At 42.0% G+C, this 21,780-nt stretch overlaps 1 protein-coding gene across 14 annotated transcripts in view; it reads left to right on the top strand.

The window, feature by feature from the left end:
- Nucleotides 1-21,780, top strand: part of kiaa1109 (KIAA1109 ortholog) — an 82,355-nt gene that overhangs the window by 24,392 nt on the left and 36,183 nt on the right. For 13 of the 14 annotated variants that reach the window (XM_032500049.1, XM_032500057.1, XM_032500056.1 and 10 more), the window contains exons 28-50: nt 381-863; nt 2,888-3,161; nt 3,357-3,494; nt 3,696-3,766; nt 4,886-5,059; nt 5,967-6,087; nt 6,389-6,538; nt 6,783-6,910; nt 7,088-7,290; nt 7,621-7,821; nt 7,926-8,137; nt 9,305-9,456; nt 9,964-10,114; nt 10,874-11,026; nt 11,262-11,502; nt 11,745-11,893; nt 12,830-13,061; nt 14,159-14,320; nt 16,802-16,986; nt 17,288-17,463; nt 17,607-18,183; nt 19,392-19,590; nt 21,301-21,564. In XM_032500049.1, coding sequence (XP_032355940.1) covers nt 381-863; nt 2,888-3,161; nt 3,357-3,494; nt 3,696-3,766; nt 4,886-5,059; nt 5,967-6,087; nt 6,389-6,538; nt 6,783-6,910; nt 7,088-7,290; nt 7,621-7,821; nt 7,926-8,137; nt 9,305-9,456; nt 9,964-10,114; nt 10,874-11,026; nt 11,262-11,502; nt 11,745-11,893; nt 12,830-13,061; nt 14,159-14,320; nt 16,802-16,986; nt 17,288-17,463; nt 17,607-18,183; nt 19,392-19,590; nt 21,301-21,564 — 4,796 coding nt within the window. The remainder of the gene's footprint in view (nt 1-380; nt 864-2,887; nt 3,162-3,356; nt 3,495-3,695; nt 3,767-4,885; nt 5,060-5,966; nt 6,088-6,388; nt 6,539-6,782; nt 6,911-7,087; nt 7,291-7,620; nt 7,822-7,925; nt 8,138-9,304; nt 9,457-9,963; nt 10,115-10,873; nt 11,027-11,261; nt 11,503-11,744; nt 11,894-12,829; nt 13,062-14,158; nt 14,321-16,801; nt 16,987-17,287; nt 17,464-17,606; nt 18,184-19,391; nt 19,591-21,300; nt 21,565-21,780) is intronic. The other variant, XM_032500047.1, reaches the window with a different exon arrangement.

Here is a 21,780-nt window from a genome sequence, read left to right as displayed (position 1 = left end):
GTGCGTGCGTGCGTGCGTGCGTGTGTGTGTGAAAATGCTGAGGGTACCTGGGTGTGTTTGCACACATATGTGTTTGTTGTCAGAGTGTAGGGTGTTTGAAAATGCTCTCCCTGTGTAAGTGTGTCTTTGGATTGGTGTGCGTGTCAGATGTATGAAAGGGGTGAAATGCATAAAGGATATTTCCATTTATTTATATTACTATTTATATTTGTATATGTTTTTATGACTGGTTTTGAGTATCTGCACCTCGACCAACCAAATTTTCCTATTTTGGAGTAATAAAGTTTAACTTGACTCTTTAAATACAATCTTATAGTTTTAATTTCCTCACACAGTCAACAATGGTTTTCAAGTTGTTATTTCCTCCTTTTTCTGTGAAGCACCCTAGGGGAGGTCCCAGAGGTTTCGCCAGTCTCACCCAACAGCTCCCAGGACCGCTCCTCGGTGCGCTCACCCCTCTGCTCTCCTCTCAAGCGCCAGTCTTCAGTACACTCAAGTCGACTGGGCAGCACCAAGAGCCTGTCAGCTGCCGTCTTCGCCGACAAGCCTCCACCAGTCCTGTCTGGAGGCGTCCAGTTCAGCAGCGAGGTTTCCCGCAGCGATGAGAACGTCCTGGATTCGCCACGCCAGCGTAGGAGCTACGGCTCCTTTCCCTTCACGCCTTCAGCGGACTCCAACACATTCCACCAGTACCGCTCTGCCGACTCCAGCATGTCTGTGGCCGACAGCGAGGCTTACTTCTCTGCTGCCGAGGACTTTGAGCCAATAAGCAGTGCCGATGAGGGTCCAGGAACGTACCCCGGTCGCAAGAAGAAGAGGAGGCAGCAGCCGCAGCAGCCCCCGTATCACATGGAAAACTACAGGTCAGTTTGAATGATAATGTACTTTAAAAAATGGAGCATATCGATCTCAGCTTTAGTGGAACTTACAAAAGTTCTCAAAGTTAAAGGGGTTGGAACCTTTGAGAGGAGACTGAGTGGATGGTCAGATCAAGTACAAAGCTAAGCATGGGATTAAGGTTATGGTAGAGTCTTCGCTCACAGTAACATCAAAGGTTCTCTCGTTTCTCATCTGTAAGAGCAAATGAATTAATGACCTGTCTAGCAACTTCTGACTTTGCCAGATTGCTTGAAGTGTTTGCCTTTTAAATAATGCTATAGGGGCCATTCTGAAGGATTTGTGATTTATGATTTACTTTTTAAGTTTGTGACGAAAAGACAGCTGAGCCAGAAGGCAAAGCTCTCAATCTACTGTTCAGTTTTTGTTCCTACCCTCACCTATGGTCACCTATGAAGACTAGGTTATGACCAAAAGAACGAGATCCAGGGCCGAAATGGGTTTCCTCAAGAGGGTGGCCGGCGTTTCCCTTAGAGATATGGTGAGACGCTCTGAGTAGAGCCGCTGCTCCTTTGCGTCGAAAGGATCCTGTTGAGGTGGTTTAGGCATCTGGTAAGAATGCCTCCTGGGCGCCTCCCTAGGGAGGTGTTTCAGGCAAGGCCACCTGGGAAGAGGCCTCGGTGGTGGGATTATATCTCCAACCGGACCTGGGAATGCCTTGGAATCCCTCATTCGGAGCTTGTTAATGTGGCTCCGGAAAGGGAAGTTTGGGGTCCCCTGCTGGAGCTGCTCCCCCCGCGACGATGACGATAGATGGATGGATTTTAAGTTTGTTATGAATGCAGGAAGACCGTTTTATTCAGTCAGTGTCTCCAATTTGTCCATTCCCATAAAGGGACGGTACTGTGACATTTTGAAGGTATTAAGATGTATTTAGTAGGACAATCAATGCACATGAATCAACATTTCTGTAAACTTGCCAGTGTTAGCCAGTTGACAAATGTTTTACTGTAGTCCTAGTTACCTAGCATGCATGTCTTGATGGTGGAAGGAAACCGGAGCACCCAGAGGAAACCCACACAAACCTATTGTTGTGTTATGATACAATATACAACATGTATTTTGTATTCAAACTCAGTTAAATAGAGAAGTATAATGTATGCTATGTCTTTTTTCAAGTTTAATGGTAGCTGGAGTTAGAAGCAAATAATATGGAAGCCTTTTGAAAACAAAATGTTGGCGTTACAGTAACAGCAAGGTCTTAAACAGCATATACCTAAAAAACATTTCAGATTTACGTGAAAAACCGGCAGTAAATATCAAATAAGTCACAAGTCATTAAATAATTCTGATGGCTCACACTAACTGATGATTTTCAAAATGTCTTTATGGCATAATGTGCAGGAATACATTAACTGTGTTGTGACATTTTCATGTTTACTACCCAACAAGTTTTACATTTCATTGTGTTAAGCATTCTGCCCCAAAGCTTAACACGTTGCAGTTTTCATTCATTACTTTGATTCGATCACTCAAGGATTGATGTGATCCAGAAGGGTTGTTGCAAATGAGATGTTTGATCCATGGGCAGCCACTTCCTGCTGGGGTGTTTGGCAAATTGGATTTTAGTCTTGCTCTGCAACTACCTTGTCATTTTTCTATTACCCAAAATGTTCTCAGTTATTGATTTGAACATGCTTTTTTGATTGATACAGCCTCAACACAAACAATTAATTCTGTCTCCTGAAAGAGGAAAATTCAACCTTATACAGAAAAGAGGTATCATAGATTCTGGCTGGCAGTCTGTTTAAAAAAAAAAAAACGGTGCTTAGTGTTGCCATTGTTAAGACTTCAGCTGTATTGCTATGTATAATTAAATTATGATTTAGAAAACTCATAACTTTTTAAGGGTTTCCGTTATGGTAAACAAAACGCCATTAATTTGTGTGTGTGTGTGGGTGTTGGTGTGGGTGGTGTGTGGCTTGAACCACACCTTGGTATAACCATTTGATGCCCATGTGTAAACATGTTGACCTCTGCCCCCCCCCAGCCGGAGTTCTATCTACCACAGTGTTGAGGGACCCCTCACCTACGTTCTTAATGGTGAGCTGATCACTGAGCCACGTCCCCTGCCCATGCCCCCAATGCTGCCCCCACTGCCACCCCAGCCCTTGCCCAGCCACACATCCCAGGCCTCCTTTGTCTCAGCCCTGGTCATGGAGGAAGAGAGCTCAGTGGAGGCGGAGAAGACTGCTGAACCTGGCCCTGTGACCCGCCAACCGCACGTCATGGCGTGCTACCAGAGCTACTTAGCCCACTACCAGGTAAAGTCTTTCACATGTGCAAAATCCTAGGGTCCTCCAGTCATTGAAAAAAATCCTGCATTTGCATGTGAGTGTTACTTGGCTCCATATAATACTTTTTTAAAAGCATAAAATGTGGTAATGCCTTGCTGGTTTATTTTCACTGTGACTACTTTTTTTGTCCAATAAAAGCACTTTATGCTTCACCTCTGCTAGGTCTCAAATTGGTCTGTCAAGCAGCCCACCAATAAGAGGACCTCCAAGTCTTCTCTGCACCGCCCCTTAGATTTGGACACACCCACCAGTGAGGAGAGTGCTGCCTCCTTCGACCAGCTCTCTGTTCCCAGCTTTAAGGTCTTTAACCAATAACTAACAGTCTTTGTGTGCATGTAGCGAGGTTATTGGCTTCCTCAGCATGGAATGTACTATGGTTCTAGTTCAGAATTTTGTCATATTGTTAGGTAATAGCTGTTGAAATGGTTGAATGCATGTATCCACGCCTTATACACCCAGGACATATGTTTTGGGGTGTAACACTTTCTTCTTACATTACAGGTGATGAAGCAGGGCCTATCAGCCAGCTCTCTATTTGACAGAGGACTTCAGCTGATGGGAGAGAACAACAGGTATTTAATAGGGGTGGGGGGAATAATCTAAAAATTTGTATGTGTTTTCGAGTTTTCTTTTGCGTCGATTTTTGAAATCGATTTGTTTCCCTTTTCAATGTTTAAAAAAAAAAAAAATGTCATTACCAATGATTCTCCTAAATATTTTCTGTATATACGGTACGGCTGAAAACATCATATGCGTTTCCAGCTAAACAGACCGAGAGCAGAAAACCCATGTTATGTACTTCTTTACAAATTAAGTGAATGTCTGACTGACATGTGATGTGCATTTTTCTTAAACAATTATTTTTATTTCGAAATGTCACATGATATATTGTCTCTACGTATATATTATTCAACTTTTGTTTTTGTTAAAGAAGGAAAAGAAAATGTCAATACAATTGAATGCCAATACTTCTAGAATCGCAATAAATGAAAATTGCAATACAAATCAAATTGGCAACCATATATCGGGAAAGAATCGAATTGGGACAAAAGCTTAAATTATTACCCACCCTACCCTACAACGTACAAGGTACATGGTAATTTTATAACCCCCGAGGTGCAATTTGGATTACAGCCAGCAGTAACAAATGCATACAGTATAAATATCAAACAACATATAAACACGACCATGGTACAACATAATTTGAATTTACAGGGTATTATTAACAATGGGGATAACAGCCAAAATGAATGACCTTTTAAATCTATTCGTTCCGCATCGTGGCAGAATATATCTGCGCCCGGATGGTAGCAGCATAAATTCAGCCCACAAGGGATGACTCGGATAAGCCAGGATGGCTCTCGCCTTCTTCAAGGACCTGACCTTTTCCAGGTCATGTAGGTCATCTATGGGTCTGCCCGCAATTTTGCCAAATACCTTCACGATACCTTGCGTGCAATCTTTTGAACAGAGATATATTTAATTAAAAACCCATCCACTTAAAAAAGTGTGTTTTAATGTATTTGTATATCTCATTAAACTCAATCCAAAGAATGTATTGCTTCACACTGTCCTTTCAAACAGCAGCTTGTGTTGAGTTTATTATTATCTTTATTATTGTCTTTATTATTATTATTATTATTATTATTATATAACTCATGATCCACGATCGTCTCTTTGTTCCACCACAGTACACCATACACCCCACTTGATAAGAGGGCCATGGAGAACACAGATGAGGACACAACGACAGATGACTGGACTCTGGAGCAGCCCTTAGCTCAGACCAGGACCACTGCCATCGTGGAGGTGAAGGGAGCCGTCAATGTGGTGCTCACGCCCCTTGTGGCTGAATCCCTGGACAGGTAGTCACTATTTTTTATTTTTTGTTTTATATGTTTCTTTTTTTGTATCTGTCTGTGTTAATAGAGTTCGGTTTTGGTCATGCTGCTTTATTAATCATATTTCCCTTAAAATTAGATTTTCAAATCTCAGTTTGAAAACCCTGATAAGAAAACAAGATTGGCTAAACGTCTTTCTTACACCACTAATTGTTAGTTACGTTTATTTTCATTTTTAGCCCAATGCACAAATTGGACTTAAAGCCAGTTTAATTCCCAAGCACATATCTGTATCTTAGATCTATGATTCCCCTGACAGTGATTGAGAGTCTGGTCCTGCTTTTGGTTGTCTACCAGTGTGAATCTTTGCCAAAGGCTAACAGTTCTGGGTTTGTCCTACAAGCACTTAGTGCAGCATGAGATGGGTAAACTCTAGCTAGGTGATTGAAGAGAGGCTAACCTCCAAATACTGACACAGTAAATTTGATTCTGCTTTGAAAGGGTTTTTTTTTCTTCCTTTTTTTTTTTTTTTTTTTTTTTTATAAATATCAGAATCAGTTGGATAAACATTTAAGGCCTATTTGTAGCCGGCGCAGCGCAAAGCTCGGCACATGTGTCTTTTATGTCTCGTGTGGCTTTTCTTAGACCAAAGCGGTTAAGCATTTCATTGTTATTTCAACATAGCATTAGTAAATTTGCGCTTAGGCTTGTGTATGAGGGACCCGTGCACAGCACACACTATCATTGTTACACACACACACCCACACAACACACACACACACACACACACACACACACACACACACACACACAGGGAAACGCAGCAACACACTCAGACACACACGCAAAACATTAAAAATAAAAATATGACGGTGCTCTTGCAAAATTGTATTGTTTTATTATAGCGGTCGGTCCGTTTGGTCTTTTTCAGGTACATTGAATCCATGGTCCACTTCGCCAGTATTCGTCATCCTGCAGCCATTCTGGATGACCTGCATGGGAAAGTCCTCAATGAAGCCTATCAGATCAGCAAGTCCACAGTCACTGAGTCCGTAAGTACAACAGTGCACAGAACAGAGCAATACAGCTTGATGTGTTAATATTATTCAGCATGATAGAGGATTTTGAATGTTAATTAATAATCAGTGTTTGAGAATCAAATCACTCTAATTTAAGTTGTTTCGAATCACAAAGGGAAAGCTTTAATTCCTGTGATGGTGTAACTCAATAGTATGTAATCCTTATACATTTAGTTTGAATTCAAAATGTTTTGAGATTTGACAACAAATATCCTTCCAATTTTAAAAGTGGCTTTGTTGACTGATGAGTATTTTTGGATCTGGATCCACACAGAGCCAAACAGGCAAGCAGGAGCACAAGCTGTCCAAGACCGAGGGCACAACCCCTGGCTCCCTCAACATCACCCATGGCCAGACGGACCTGTCCGTCAAACCTGATAATGTGAAAATCAAGGGCCTCCAAGCCAACGTCTCCATCCCCAAGGTAAGACCCATGAGCCGGAACAATGAGAGGCCAGCAACTGAGCCTTAAACTGTGCTCTGACAAAACAATCTTACGTTTTGGAAAAGCCAATCATTTTATCACTGTATTTATTACCGTGGAACAATAATTTGATTCTTTTGGCCATCTCTATTATTTATTTCCAGGTAGAGAACAATATTTTACAGCACAGTTGGGTTTAGTTCTATCTGGTTTAGTGTTTTTGTTTGGTTCTCTTTTCCTGCAGGTGAACCTTTGCCTCCTGCAGGCTTCTGTAGAGGAGGGGTCACCGTCATGCTCCAATAAGTGTGTCACACATGTGTCTCTGGTGGCGCTGTGCTTTGACAGGATTGCCACCCAGTTCAGAATGAACAGGTAACGCCTCCACTACTCCGTGTCTGTCTGTTTGTGATGTGTGTTTTTGTACTGAACAATAGTGTTTATAGTGAGTAAAAAATCAACAGTGCATTTCTTTGACTCCACAACATCTGACATGCACTTAAATGTGATGGCAACCCCGCTGAAATACAAACACACATTTTCTTTCTTCAGGGGTATTGTGGAGGAGACACCCAACACCACGGAACATGGCCGACCATCAGTCATGTTGGAGAAGTACGCCTCAGCCACCAAGATGCAGCCTCAGTCTTCGGGCTCGCTGCGCTCCAACGCCGGCATCGAGAAAGGCAAAGAGATCGCCGCCAGGTTGAACGTTCACCGTATTCACAGCCAGCTGCGAGGCCTCGACTCCACAGGTTGGTTCACGAAGACGGCAGCCATGTTTGATCCCTTGTGCCAATTTTTAAAGTGGTCCGCTGATCTTTTACAAAACCTACAGCCTCTTTGTCAATATACCATACTAGCTGTCCCTAAACAGTATGCAAAAGTGCCCTCACTTGATCTACAGTACCAAGCAAACGTATTTAGGGGCTTTCACGCTTTTTATATTTTATTTGTAATATAGTCTTTTTCAAATTTTTTTTTTTTTGTTCTCCCCAATCACCTTTTTGTCAAAATATTTAACAGGAAACATCCTAGTAATGTAGTTTTTTCTAACCGCTGCGTTGTTTCTTCTGCCACCATAGACATTGGCACATGTGCAATCACAGCAATCCCGTTTGAGAAGTCCAAAGTGCTGTTTGGCCTGGAGGAAATGGAGGAGTTTTCAATGGTGGATGAAACCGAAGCCCAGGCCACAGCAGGCGATCTCGGCCGCTCCGCAACATCTCTTGAGAAATGGGGCTGGATTATGTTTGAATGTGGCATCGAGAACCTCACTGTCAAAGGTAAAGACAGCCGATTTATCACTTCAATGACAACAACAAAGATGAGTTGCATCACAAGGAAATATGTGCACAGATTTGTGAATTTGTTATGCTTTCTGTTGCAGGGGGCCGCCAGTCAGGAGCCATTCTTTACAATTCATTTGGTGTGATGGGACGCTCAGACACTGGGGGGAAGACGGGTATGTCTAAGTCCAATGGTTCAACAGGCTCTCAGACCGGCAGTGGTTACAGCACCGACGTCTCTGATGACAATCTGCCACATGATGCTATCAGCCCGGCCTCTGATGCCAATGATAACTCGGACTCAGACGACCAGGTTAGAAATGACAAAAAAAAAAAAACTGCATCTGTCCTTCAGATCTTTATTTCTCAGATTCAAGACAAAAAGAAATTGGAACCAACGTCAAACTTGCTTTAACACTAGCCAAACCTTAAATATGCTGTATTAACGCAGTTAATATCTGAATTTTTACCATGGCTTTTGAGTGTCACAGTCCGTTGCAGAGTTAAGCTCCACATCTTCTTCTCAGACGTCAACTATTGGGAGGGTAAAATGAATTATTTTCCAGCCAATTTCTTCATTCTATATGAAATTTACTTTGTTAAAACTAGTACTGTTAAACGATTAAAATATTTATCGTGATTATCTGCATAAATGTCATCGTTAACTCGCAATTAATCACACATTTTTATCTATTCTAAATGTCCCATGATTTCTTTTTGTCCCATATATATATACAGTGTCACACAATGTAACACTGTCCGTCAAAAAAAGGGTGAAAAAATAATACTTTGTCACACAAATGGCCCTTTCAACAGCCCTTTCTTTGAGATCAAAACAGGGCAATACAAAATAAAATTACAAAGGGCACAAGGTAAACTAGGACTCAGCCTATAGTGCAGTTAAACCATGGCTTAATACTTTAACGCAGTTAATAACGTTTAACTGACAGCACTAGTTAAAACATAACTTGACAAACTCACTCACTCCTAAATGTCGTAGAAAGTGCAGGTGGATGTGAACTTGTTAACAGAGAATCAAAGCTCCACGCCACTGATCTGACGAGACAAAGATGGATTATTCCTTTGTTCTTTTCTTTCTTTTCTGTTTATATGTGTATATTTTGCAAACATGCAAATCAGACCGTTGCCCTTGTCTTTGATTCAGATTTGAGTAACTGTCTTGTTCGTTACGACTGGTGCAAATCCATATCAAACAATTATATTAATTTGAAATATTTTGGTTGAGTCTGATCAGAGTGAGAAAAAAGAGATTAAAGTCATCAAACTAGGAAACATCCACTCTGATCTGCAAAATAAGCCATGTTGGCAAATCAAAGCTGTAATCAGGCTGATTGGGATGTCTTGGGGCTCCAGTCACACATGATAGCCATAAAATCTAATACAAAAATGCAATTCTGGAACTTATTCCCACCAGCCTGTCTCATCCACCTGTTAAATTGTGTGATCTTGTGCTGTGTAGGATGAAGGAGTGGAGTCGGACGACCTGAAGAAAGACCTCCCCCTCATGCCCCCGCCACCTGACTCCAGCAGCATGAAGCTGACCATTAGGGAGATCTGGTTCAGTTTTGCTGCTCCCACAAATGTGCGTTCACCTTCACAGGCCATCTCCAGGTATGACACATAGATCTCTTTCAACACATTTTTACATACACATTTAGACAAAAAAAATTACCACATCACACTGTTAACTGGTTGAGATTGAAGTGGCAGTGATATTTGTGTCGTAAGTACAGTATGATCTATTATCTGCTAGAGAGTTTTTTTTATGAAAATTCATGCCAGCCATAAAAAAAATAGAAGAAAAAAAGGCTTTTGCTGCTGATGCAGCCTTGTCAGCCTCACAGGGCCGGTTCATTCTGAATGTGTATTGTGGACCTAAGTTTTATTTGAATTCAACTCCCTATTGCAACACGTGTCCTGTGTCTGCAGTTGAGAATAAATGAGCTGAAATCAATTTCTAGACTCTCAGGTTGTGAGATGATGTTGACGTCATGATAACACATTACATACAGTGTTTTATCTATAACAGGAGGGGGAAAAAAAGCTAATTCAGGATACCTTGATCAATAGTTTTGACAAGGTGATAAAAGATCATCTAACTCTTTGTTGTGTTTACAGGCAGTTGAATCTTCTCAGCACAGCCACCCCTGCCATTGGAGCCTGGTTGGTTCCCATCGACCAGCTGAAATCTTCTCTACGCAAGCTGGACATGGAGGGCACACTGCGCGTGTGTGCTGTTATGGGCTGCATCATGACCGAAGCTCTTGAGGTCAGCAATACATCCAATTCAGTCCAATTCAATATTATTTATAATATCAAAAGTGTTATCTCAAGACATTTAACAATAAGAGCAGGTCGAGACCACACTCTATAATTTAGAAAGACCCAACAATTTCCTACGAGCAAGCATTTGGTGCATCATTGGTGAGGAAAAACAGGCTTTAGGCAGAAACCTTGGACAGACCCAGACTCTTTGTGTGTGGCATCTGTTGCTGCCGGTTTGGACACTGATACAGATATAGCGAAATATGACTCATAATAATTGTAGCAGTTGAAACGATGAACAAAGGCAGTTATAGTATAATAGTGGAACTATGAATAGAAAAAAATAGTTAGGGCATAGCAGGGCATTGAGCAAGACCACGGTGGCAGCCACAACCATGATTTAGGTGCCCCCCCCAATCCAAGGAAAACTGTGACGCGAGAAAACATAAGTTAGTAACAAGCATTTCAGGGACATGAATGCACGCAGATGGAAAAAGAGAGGAAACAAGTGTGTCAAAGGAAGTCCCCCGGGAATCTAGACCCACAGCAGCATAACTATGAGCTGGTCCAAGGCAAATCTGAAGCTCTGTCGACCGAAACAAATATGAAGACTGTCTAGTATCCTTCTTTTTGATTTAATCAGTTAGCATTTTTATCAAATCACATTTTTAACCAGCTTTTCAATGAGAAGGAGTCCAAAACCTCCGACATCTATTTTCAATTGACGTGCACTAGTTCAAAACCTTTTGTCATTGCCCAACAGAAAAAGAGCATTCACATCCCCATCCGGAGCAAGTACAACCGTGTGACTAAAAGAGCTCGCTACCTGCACGAGAATCCCTCCTGTATGCTTTGTAACATCCTTCACCGCTACCTGCAGCAGGCTGACTACTCTGTCATTGAGGAGGCTACCATGGTAAGTGCAAGGCTTCTGAATCTATTCTTTTCCACTAGCTACATTTCAGGAATCTCTGACTTGACCATGTGTAGTTAAGTGGCTAGTAACATTTGTATGATCTCATTTGGACTCGTTAATAAATAAATAAATAAATAATCACCACTTCATTTAAGTGGTCTTAAGTGCTCTATTTTAATGAATCAGACACCGTTGACACTAATCCAGTTCTTTCCTCTTATCTTTTCCATCCCAGAATGATGGTGTTCCAGCCCTTGTGACTCTAAAAAAGGGTCTGGTTGCTTTGGCCAGACAATGGATGAAATTTATAGTGGTCACTCAGGGCTTCAAAGCTATTGGTTTGATGAGGCCCAATCAGCTTGCCAAACCCAAGGAGCCTCAGCAGAGCCAGGGTGAGACCATCTTGGGCCTGGACAACGGTGCTGTGCTGCAAAGTGACACCAGCGCCGATGGAGCTGAATTTGAATTTGACGCAGGTGGGAACTTACAACTTTCAGTGTGCTAATACTATTTTCACCCACCCATCTGTTACCACAGATGGACAGTGGAACTCCTAACCTCTATTTCTCAGTGTTTGCACCAAAATAAGTAGACTGTTATCACTTGTAAGCAGAATGGAGATTTAGACATAAATTATACAGTATGAATCTTTAGACTTTACTTTTGCAGCAGTCATATGGTTCTTTTTGGAGTTTTATTTGATGTTATTATTGTGAAGCCACAGTGAGTGAACACACCATGTTGCTGGAGGGAGCAAGCAGTCGTCCCCCACCAAAAGAAGCAAACTCTGGTCCTGTCAGCGGAGTGGAGATCATGAGGAAACTGTCCAAGTCCCATACACACAACGAGTCAGCACTCAGGATAAAGGTACACCTCTGAGAATTATGTTCCCATTATCTGAGATTTTGCAGGTATACCTTATAAATGCAATGTATACATGCTAATTTCTAACTCCAACTACCATTATTTCCATTACTGATTAATCTGCTGACATTTTATAGACAAGTGAGAGAAAAATCAGTTTCAGCTCTACATATTTTCACAACTGTACTGTGCCACACTGTAAATTAACCAGATTGTGTAGATAACAGTATACAATTTTCCTAAATCCAGTCTATAAAATTGCCAAAGATTCTGTAGCTCCAACTCCTCAAATGTGTCTTCTGTGATAGTCACTTTGGGATTTGGACCGTTTATTGGACAAAACAAGCAACAGGAAACATCTGATATTTTGCAGAGCAAGTTGTTGAGCCATTAATCCATGTGTGTGAAATTTGATTGTTGTCCTTTACTGCTGTTTACGTTTTTATACTCCAGTGTTAGGTTTCCCTTTTGACAGAGATGTTATTTTCGGTTTCCTGCCCGGGGACTACAGATGAGAATAAGCTTATAGCTAACTCTGGCACTGCTCCTGTCAAATAAATAAAAACAAATAAATAATGAAATAAGCATATTTATCAATTAGTTGCAGCCTTAAAAGAAAACAAAAAGTACTTTTGCAAAGTGACATTTTACAGCAGACAGTGCTGTCCTGACTGGCATGAAGGTGATTCCACTGTTAGAGAGCCAGAAAAGAGCTGGCACTGATTGGAGGGATGACATTTTCCTCTCTCTGCCTAATCCAGTGTGTTTGTTTATACCATCTCAGGGTTCAGCTCTTTTGTCAGAAAACCTCACCTCAACTTTTTTTTCCCCATAAATGAATCATGGCCGTCACCATATATCCCACTCATCTTGGCCTATGGCTTTTTATTTTTCAGTGTGGTATGGTGTGAACATATTCTGTACATCTGTCATACGCAGGGCTCCCATCCATACCAGTCGCTAAGCTACACCAGCGGTGACACAGCAGCTGACTCACCAGCCCATGTGAGCCGTGTTGGCCTGCCTGCTAAGGACAGCCCCAGGAAGGAGAGCCTCCTGAGTAATCTGACAGGCAGCTTTCGAAGTCTGCACAATCTGCTCGAGGGCATGCCCCAGAGGAACGAACCGTCTGCCGCTACCGCAGCCAAGAGCAGCTCCCTCACCCGCACAGGTACTCATGCCCCCGCTGTTGCACAGGATGTGGAAGGTCCTGGTAACCACAGAATGGTGTTCACTTGATTACATCATGTCTTCTTGTCATTTATCTTGCTGCAAGGCTGACCTCTGCCGTTCAATAGTGTGAATCAAAAATTTATCAAAAATAGATTCACGGCTTGGTCCCTTCTTGAGCACATGCCCACAGTGAACGGATATGCAGAGTCAGTGTGCCTTTGCGTGTCATGATCTCAACATTCGGGCTGGGTATCGTTTAACATTTTTCAATACCGCTACCAACACCAGGACTTTGATCCCGGTTCCTAAACAATAATTTTTTTGATGCCAGTTTTAAAACAAAAGAAATTACAACGTTACAGCAGAGATCTTTCTTTTTTCTTCTTTTTCTTTTCTTTAAGAGGATTTTTTTTGGCATTTTAGGCCTTTATTTGGATAGGAAAGCTTAGAATTTACAGATAAGAGAGGAGGAATGACATGCAGCAAAGGGCCGCTAGTCAGAATTGAACCCACAGCCGTTGCGTCAAGGGGTAAACCTCTATCAATGGGCGCCCGCTCTACCAGGAGAGCTAACCAGGCACCCGTCACAGATCTTTTATTTACTACTTGACCTTGTGTAATGTAGAGTTTTTCCTGCGTGTCTCTATGATGTGTAACGTCAGACAGCCAATCACAAACATGATTATTCATTGGGAGAAGCATGCAGCATGCTTTTTGGCTTACTGACGCTGATACTCCGTAGGTAGTGAAAATTGGGTTTTAAACGATGAGGCATTTTTCCATACTCAATACTTTAGAGTTAATTCAATTGGTGCCTAAATAGTTTTAAATACAGTACGCAGCCCTACTCAACATTCAGCATCCCCTGCTTCTTCTCTACATGTTTTGGTTCCTTGTTGTTGTTAATGAGAATGTAAGCGTGTTCAAACCCTGTCGTCATAACTTTTATAACCCCCAAATTTAAATTTACAATACAACGTGTGCCCTTATGATGCAGGATAAAAATGATCCATGGACAGCAGTTGGTATCTGTGTGATGTCCAGTAGTCTTTCCATAATGTAATGTGCTCTTAATCTCTTTCTTCTGGGGCTCAGGAAACAGTTTAGGGACGGACATGCTTACCGAGCACCCACTGCTGTCAGAGCCCTCCTCCGTCAGCTTTTACAACTGGATGTCCAATGCTGTTGGAAACAGGACGGGGGCTGTCACCCAGGACTCCCCAGTTAATCGCTCCCAGCACAACAGCCTGCAGACAGGTCAGACATTGTTTGTCTTGGATGGCTGTTTTCCAGTTGTTAAATCCTCATTGTATATGTATTAAAAACGTATTTTAATTCAGAAGACCCCTTACATAAGGATTAAGGATAGGATTTCCACTTCCTTAAGATTAACTCATCTCTATGGAACTTTGAAGTTAGCTATGCTTTCTTTGTTATTCAGTGTTTTTTTGCTGTTAGAATAGATACTAACATGTAACTGACATCTAACATTTAACCTTTTTGAGCTTCAGCTAGTACAGCAGCTATAACATATAAGAATGTATATGTTGTTGCAGTTTTACTAGACCCACTGGATTCACCTGTCAACCACTACCAGTACCAACAACTACCAACACTTAGCAGCCAAGAAGCAGAAGGAGGTCAGGGATGGTTGCTCAGTGTTGTGCTGACCTAGTTAGCTAGTTAGCAGTTAGTTTGTCCCGTTATTTTGTTAGTTAGTTTAATAGTCACCTAGAACTCTGTGTCAATCTGTCCCATAGAAAACCCCAGAATCAGGTAGGTTGTTGGTGTGTAAATAAAATAAGATTACCATCATTCATGCTGGAGGGGAAATTGATAAGACATTTAACAATTAATACTGTATATTATGGGTCAAAGCCACTATGAATGTTTTTTTTCTGTGATTATAGCATATATACAATAATTTGTCATTGTTTCATTCAGAAGTTTTTATTTGTCAAAAGACGAGACAAACTCAGTGGCAGTGTGCATTGCTGTCTGTCACTGTCATGTTTTATACTTCCACTGGGAGGCACCAAATTCGGGTAATTCAAATCCTATGCATAGTGCTTTTTAAACAATAAGACCAAGATGACATTTTATTTGCAAGAAGTTGTCTTCCTTGAGTGCCATATGGATGAGTTTTACCATTCAGAGCAATTCATGCGTATTTAGACAAGATGTCAAAGCAGTTTGAGCAAACAATGCAAACCTATCTGTATACCAATACCAGTACAGATACCGTACATGGACGATATTGAGTATCAATCAAACACCAGGGCTTCCTTTATCAGTTTTTAAATCTTTATACAACCTAGGTTATTAGTGGCCATCTAGTCTGTCAGCCCTCTGACATGCCATTGAAAAGGGGCTTATAAAATGTGTTTGATATCAAAACAGGAAACTGGTAGCTTATTAAACTCTCTGGAATCCCTTGTGACTGTGCTACAGGCCTGCAGTAGAGCTACTGTGATGGATAGACTAAGTCATGTCGCTTCCTCACTGTTCCTGCCAGACATTTTGTGAGAACCAGAGCATGTTAGTGGAGTTTAGCAGCCTGAAATGTTTGTTCATTCTTCACAGCGCTGCTCTTTCACACCCTCTGTGACTCAGATGATGTGTGGGAGTACAGAGGAACAAACAGCTGCATTTTGCGCTGGTTTTATCCTCCCTCAATGGTATTTGGATTCACCCACTTGAGATTTGAAAAGATACATCTTAATTGACAATTTAGCAGAGCACTTTTGATTGTGTGGATATGTGCCCAAGACAGTACGCCATTTTCCCCCTGTGATCTGTCTCTGCTGTCCCGGCTGCTCGTTGAGCAGCCTTCTTTGGAGGCAGACTAAAAAGTTGGAAATATAAAATGATAAAAAAACCTGAAGGTCTCCAGCACACCTCTCAGCCACTAGAGACAGTCTCACAATGAGCTTTCCTTAGTATATGCCATTTCTGAGTCTGTAGCTTTTGGAAGGGGGGGGGCTGTGTCTCTCATGGGTGGGCCAAATTCTCTGGCGGGCAAAGCGGAGAAAGGGGAGGTAAACTTGCCCCTTATAAGGGGCAAGATTCCAGATTGGCCCAACTGAGCTTTCATTTTCTCAAAGGCAGAGCAGGATACCCAGGTCTCGGTTTACACCCGTCACCATTTCTAGCCCCTGGGGGACCATAGGCAGGCTGGCGGAACTCATGTTAATGTTAAAAAAAAAACTCATAAAGTGAAATGTTCATGCCATGGGACCTCTCTCCTCCTCAATAGCTACAGAAACTGAAATGGCAGGTCCTAAAGAAAGCTCATTGTGGGACTGGCTCTAGTGGCTGTAATTCTGCACTAAGGCTGCATTTTGGGAAAGAGACTTCAGATATGGTATTGGGGGACCAATACCAATAAAAGCATCCAAAAAGCACCATGTCATGGGACCTTTAACAGCATGTAATGTGGCTGTTAATGTCTATAATGTTGGCTCTCTGTAATGCGATGGTTGCCTTCCATTTAATTCAGTCTTTAACATCTTTTTCATGAGGCGGTGGAGTGGTGAAGTGTATTAGCCTACAGCACTCTACTTACTCACTGCTGCTTGTACTGACATAACCGTTTTCAAATAACAAACTGCCACTGAGCTGCTCCTCTGCTCTCATGCTCTGGTGTGAACATATCCTGCAGGGAAACACAACAGTAGCTTCCTGGACCAGCCTGGTCTCACACCACATGTATCCCAAACCTGTCTTCCACTTCCTTAGGTGGGGTGTGTAACCTTCCTACAATTCCCTCAGCATCAGACTTCAACACAGTGCTGTCCAGCGACCAGAACACCCTGGATGGGACCCACTCCCAGCACTCCCAGCACAGCACCAGCCAGGACGAAATGGCCGACATTGAGGAGGGCAACCAGTGCCCAGCTGCTGTTCAACTGGCTGATGCTCAGGTGCTGTGACTACACCAGTCAGCGTTTCTTTGTCTTTTTTTTCCCAAATGTTGTGCTTGCTGTCTAAACCTTCACCATTCAGGAAATCAACAACAATCAGTATTAGTATTTTTATTTGTGTTGGTAGCATGCAAATGTGCAGAATATTTAGGATTAAAATACATCGATTTGCAAATGCTGTAGTGTCACCTCTGCCAGATTGAAAAATAAAGGGATCTTTATTTGTGTGCCCAAATAAATAAGTATCTCCTGAAAACGCCCATCTTCATTTTGTGCCTCGATATCTGTTCCGCCCCCTCAGGTTGTTTTCAAGCCTTTGCTGAACTACACAGGCATCCAGGCCCAAGACGCCACTCCTCTTAGTTACAAGATGTATTTTGGAGAGCACCTGTCTTTTTCTGGCAACCTAGAGTGTCTCAGAGCAGACATTGTGGACTCTGACACCTCCAAAGAGCGGAAAAACAAAAGATCCAGGAGGTAGAATAAAACTTAATTATTACAAATGATTCTTGTTGACCTGTTTTAGTGTTTTGTCACTTTAAATGTAAGTATAGAAGGTCCGCTAAATACCTCCATAACCGTCTGTCTGTCTGTCTGTCTGTCTGTCCCTCTATCCTTAGACAAGGCATGGTGAACCTTCCTCCGCTGGAGTTCAAGCCAGCGCTGCTGATTGAGACGTTCAGTCTGAATGCGGTGGTGATGGAGAAATCCGCCAGCGCTCCGCAGGGCCCCACTGCCGCGCCGCTGTCCTTCCACGACCTCAACCGCCGCCACTACAACACATTCCACTGTGATTTCACCACAGCCTGTCAGGCCATCAGCCAGCGGGTCGACATGGCCCTGGTGCGCCTCATCCACCAGTTCAGCACCATGATTGACGACATCAAGGCCACGCAGACCGATATCAAGCTGAGCCGCTACACTGCCGGATCTGCCTCCCCGACACCCACCTTCAAGGCCCGGCCGTACCGCCACTTCAGGTCCTCTGACTTCAGCCGCAGCTCCCGCGGCAGCCTCAACGGGGCGGGGCGCAGCGGAACCCAAACACTGAAGAGCAAGAGAGGGGTTGGTGGAGGAGGAGCAGGCGTTGCTGGGGGTTTACCACCTAATGGGCCTCCATCAGGCATGGACACGCTGGGGAGAAGGGAGCCTCGCGGACGAAGCTCCCTCGGACGTTCAGAACGACGCACCTCAAAGGTAACTTTTATTACGATTTTTGAATTGTCTTTTTTTTTTAAACACAAAGGTCAGAACAATACATACAATACAAAACAAAAGTTTTTGTGTTGATACCATTTGTTACACAGATGTGACACTCATTTTTACCATTTTTTACCACTCGAGAATTGGTCAATTGAAAAGAGTTGTCAGAAATCACTCAAAAATACAACAATAAGACACCAAGACCTTGAGAAAAATCCATGAAAAATCCATGCTGTTGTTTGATATCGAAAACGTTTGACATTTGGAGATTTCTACAAGAATTGCATTTCTTTTTGGCATTTGGATGGCGACCACTTCTGTTCTGGAAACTGCTGAGAAACCCCCTTTTTGTCAATATCCCTAGGACAGCTATACATTTTCTGAATGTCCTAGATTTCTAGTTTATGGTTTATAATGTTTCACAAGGCAATAATTATCCCAGATAAGCAATTGTAAGATTGTTTACGAACCTCCCAGTATGCAGAAATATTCAAAAGTGGCCTTTTACATTTTAGAAAAAATGGCCATTGCCAAACTGCTTGCGATTAGCATGGTCATGTCTGTAAAGAGGAGAGTCATGTGACCATACCAGAAAGCTAGCATGACATGATTGGTGCCATTGTATTCCCCATCTAGTTTCATGTGATACTGATATCTTCATTATCTCCATATGATTAGTAAAATAAGGAAATTCATTCTTAATTGTCATTTTCTACACACAAACCCTAGAGGGAGCCAGTAGATAATAAGAATTTCTCAGAATGGCCACCATTCACTGAAACAGTGTCAGCTGTTGGTAAGAAAGTATTTTATTCATTCTGCAGTCTTCAGGCAAAATCTCACCAAGACAGTTTTTTGTTGATCTGACAGTTGGAACATGTGCTTTAAAGTTAGCTAAACATATTTTTAAGTGAAGGGATTTTTTATTAAAGTTGAAGATGTATGAGAGGGACGACAGACTTCCACAGATATAATCTCAACCAGAACTCTCCTGTTTATTAAAGTTATTGTCACGGTGGATGATGTCATCATACAGCTCTCATTACCTGTCTCTATCGTGACAGCCTACAGTTACAGTAAACAGTAGGACGATAAAAGAAGAAAAAAGTCAGCTTGACTGTTTATTGACCCTTGAGGCCAGTGATGCATATTTTGACATTTCTATTTATTTTATAACGTGGGATATTGTGTAACGTCTTCAGGTGTCGAGAAAGGGCTCCCGTGACGTGGCTGACCACATGGCCATCCAGATGGACGACTCCGACTCCATCACCGTGTCAGAGCAGAGCGAGCCGTCAGCAGAATGTTGGCAGAACATGTACAAGCTGCTCAACTTCTACTCCCTCATCTCCGATCCCACCGGGATCCTGGAGAAAAGCTCCCCAGAGAACTGCCTTTCAGGTGGGAATCAGCTTCCAGCTGTCTTCCACTTTCTAATTTCCATCCTTTATCCTACCCATGCATTTCCATCCTGCTTCACTTTGCTCTTTTAGCTTTTTGTACCTTCGTTCCACATATTGCTTTTTTTAAGATCTTGCTGTACTTTTTTATTTCCTGTCTTCCCTTTCATCACTTCCATCTGCACCCTTAGCTCTGCCTTACAAACCTTGCTGTTACAACTCAATTCCCTCACAACACGTCTTCCTTTTCCCCTTCCTGACCTGAAGTGCATATTTGCAGTCATTCCTTATGTCATTTAAGTTTTATGCTGCACACATCACACCTTTTTCTCAGGACATTTTATGGATCCTACCTATACAAAAGTCATTCATCAGCTGCTGTTATTTTGTAATACTTGCTGTAATTATTAATTATCATTAATAATGCACTCCTAGTTAATATATCAAAATGCTGACTATTCTGCTGTGTCTTGTACTGTAATTCTTCTTAATTACGGTATAATTTATTCATTTCTTGTCAATGTATCCTGATATTACCTCTTCCTGCTGTTGACGCCACATTCCCCCGAGGAGTTCATTAAGTATGAGAGTAGCTTGTAGTGGTGGGACAGTGTTTCAGCAGAGCCCTCCTTGATATAGTGACAGAATGAGTTCCTTCGGTACAAAAACTTTGCCCAGTTGTTGTTGTTTTTATAGTGCGGTAATCACAAGCCATATGTAGTCATGCTAAACCTGCATTTAATGGGTAACCGTTTTTTTTTACCCTCTTTTCCTATGTTTTTGTGTGTAAGTGACTGATAGGAAGAACAATCACAGACCCGGCTCCAATGTAACCCTATAGGGCAAATGTTCAGTGTCAGTTTGGTCCACTAAAAGTGCTGTTTTTGCCACTAAAGGACTCAGATTATTATTCTAAGTGTCTGACAACATGGAAAAGATCCCCACAGAGATATATAACTTTTTTAAAACCTCTTTAATACTTTTCTGTTTAACAAAATAACAACTCTGAAGTTGTTAACATTAAACCCACCAGACTCCATTTAAAAAAAAAAAACAACAACAACAATGCTTTTATCGTGTATTGATCCTACATATTTTCCCATTATTTTTAACCAAAACTTGAGTTGTGATGGTTGGAAAAATGGAAAGACAACCCATAACGGCTTCTCATAGTTTTATTTTGTTTCTGTTGCTTTTGAATAAAGTGTATATTCTGATGCTGAAATTACTGTTTATTTACATGGAGTCTGGTGGGTTTAGCGAATGCAATTTCATGGATGTTTTTAATTTAAAAAAATATATACGGTACATTAAATCTAAACAACCACTCCATTTGGTCGTCCTCAGTACACCAGAACATTTCAGGAGTTAGATTAGACATTTCATGTAAGATGGGTGTTCTTAATGGGATTCATACTCAACTTCTCCTAATTCACACAGTTTGCACAACCTTTTATCTTCTTGGATGTTTTAACATCTATCAACTCCAAGGGGAAGGATTCATGTTCTCAACTGAGCCACTAACAACCTCTGACTCTTCATAAAGTTCAGAACCACAATATTTTTATTGAGTTTTGATCACACAATAGCAGCATAACCACCTGTAAAACTTTTATTTTGGTATGCTCCTACAATGATTGAATTGTGATATCTAATCTACTTAAAATCTCCTCTACACATGCACTTTGCTTTTCTGATCTCTTTTCTGCAGAAGGTGGCCGTCGGCCCTCAGAGCCATTCTGTAAAGTGATCTTTGAGAACGAGCAGCAGGAACCCAACACGCCCAACAAGCCCCCTGGCGCAGGCGGGCGGCGGCGTAGCCTGGTGAGCTCTGAGCCCCAGCACGTCACACTCATAGTGTTTGGCATCGGTATGGTGAACCGCACCCACCTGGAGGCTGACATCGGCGGGCTTACCATGGAGGCAGAGCTGAAGAAGATCCATGGGAGTTTCACCCTTAAGGAGAAGATGAAAGGTGAGTGTTGAGATCTGTGTTTTTGTATTTGTCGTTTTGTCTGTCACTTCAGGCAAACTTGTTACCTATGCACTAGTCTATATCCACAACGTTCCACTTCTGGGATTGCTCCGGTGCTCCCGGAAATTTTGCCGGATCACTCTCTTTTCGTCCGGATGTCCGTTACATTCCACTTTCTTTGTGTTTTAAACTCTAGTCGATTTATGAGGACTATGG

Source organism: Etheostoma spectabile, chromosome 20, assembly GCF_008692095.1.
Source record: "Etheostoma spectabile isolate EspeVRDwgs_2016 chromosome 20, UIUC_Espe_1.0, whole genome shotgun sequence".
Lineage (NCBI taxonomy): Eukaryota > Metazoa > Chordata > Actinopteri > Perciformes > Percidae > Etheostoma > Etheostoma spectabile.
Note: the sequence above shows the minus strand (reverse complement) of the source record. Positions and strands in the feature narration are given on the sequence as shown.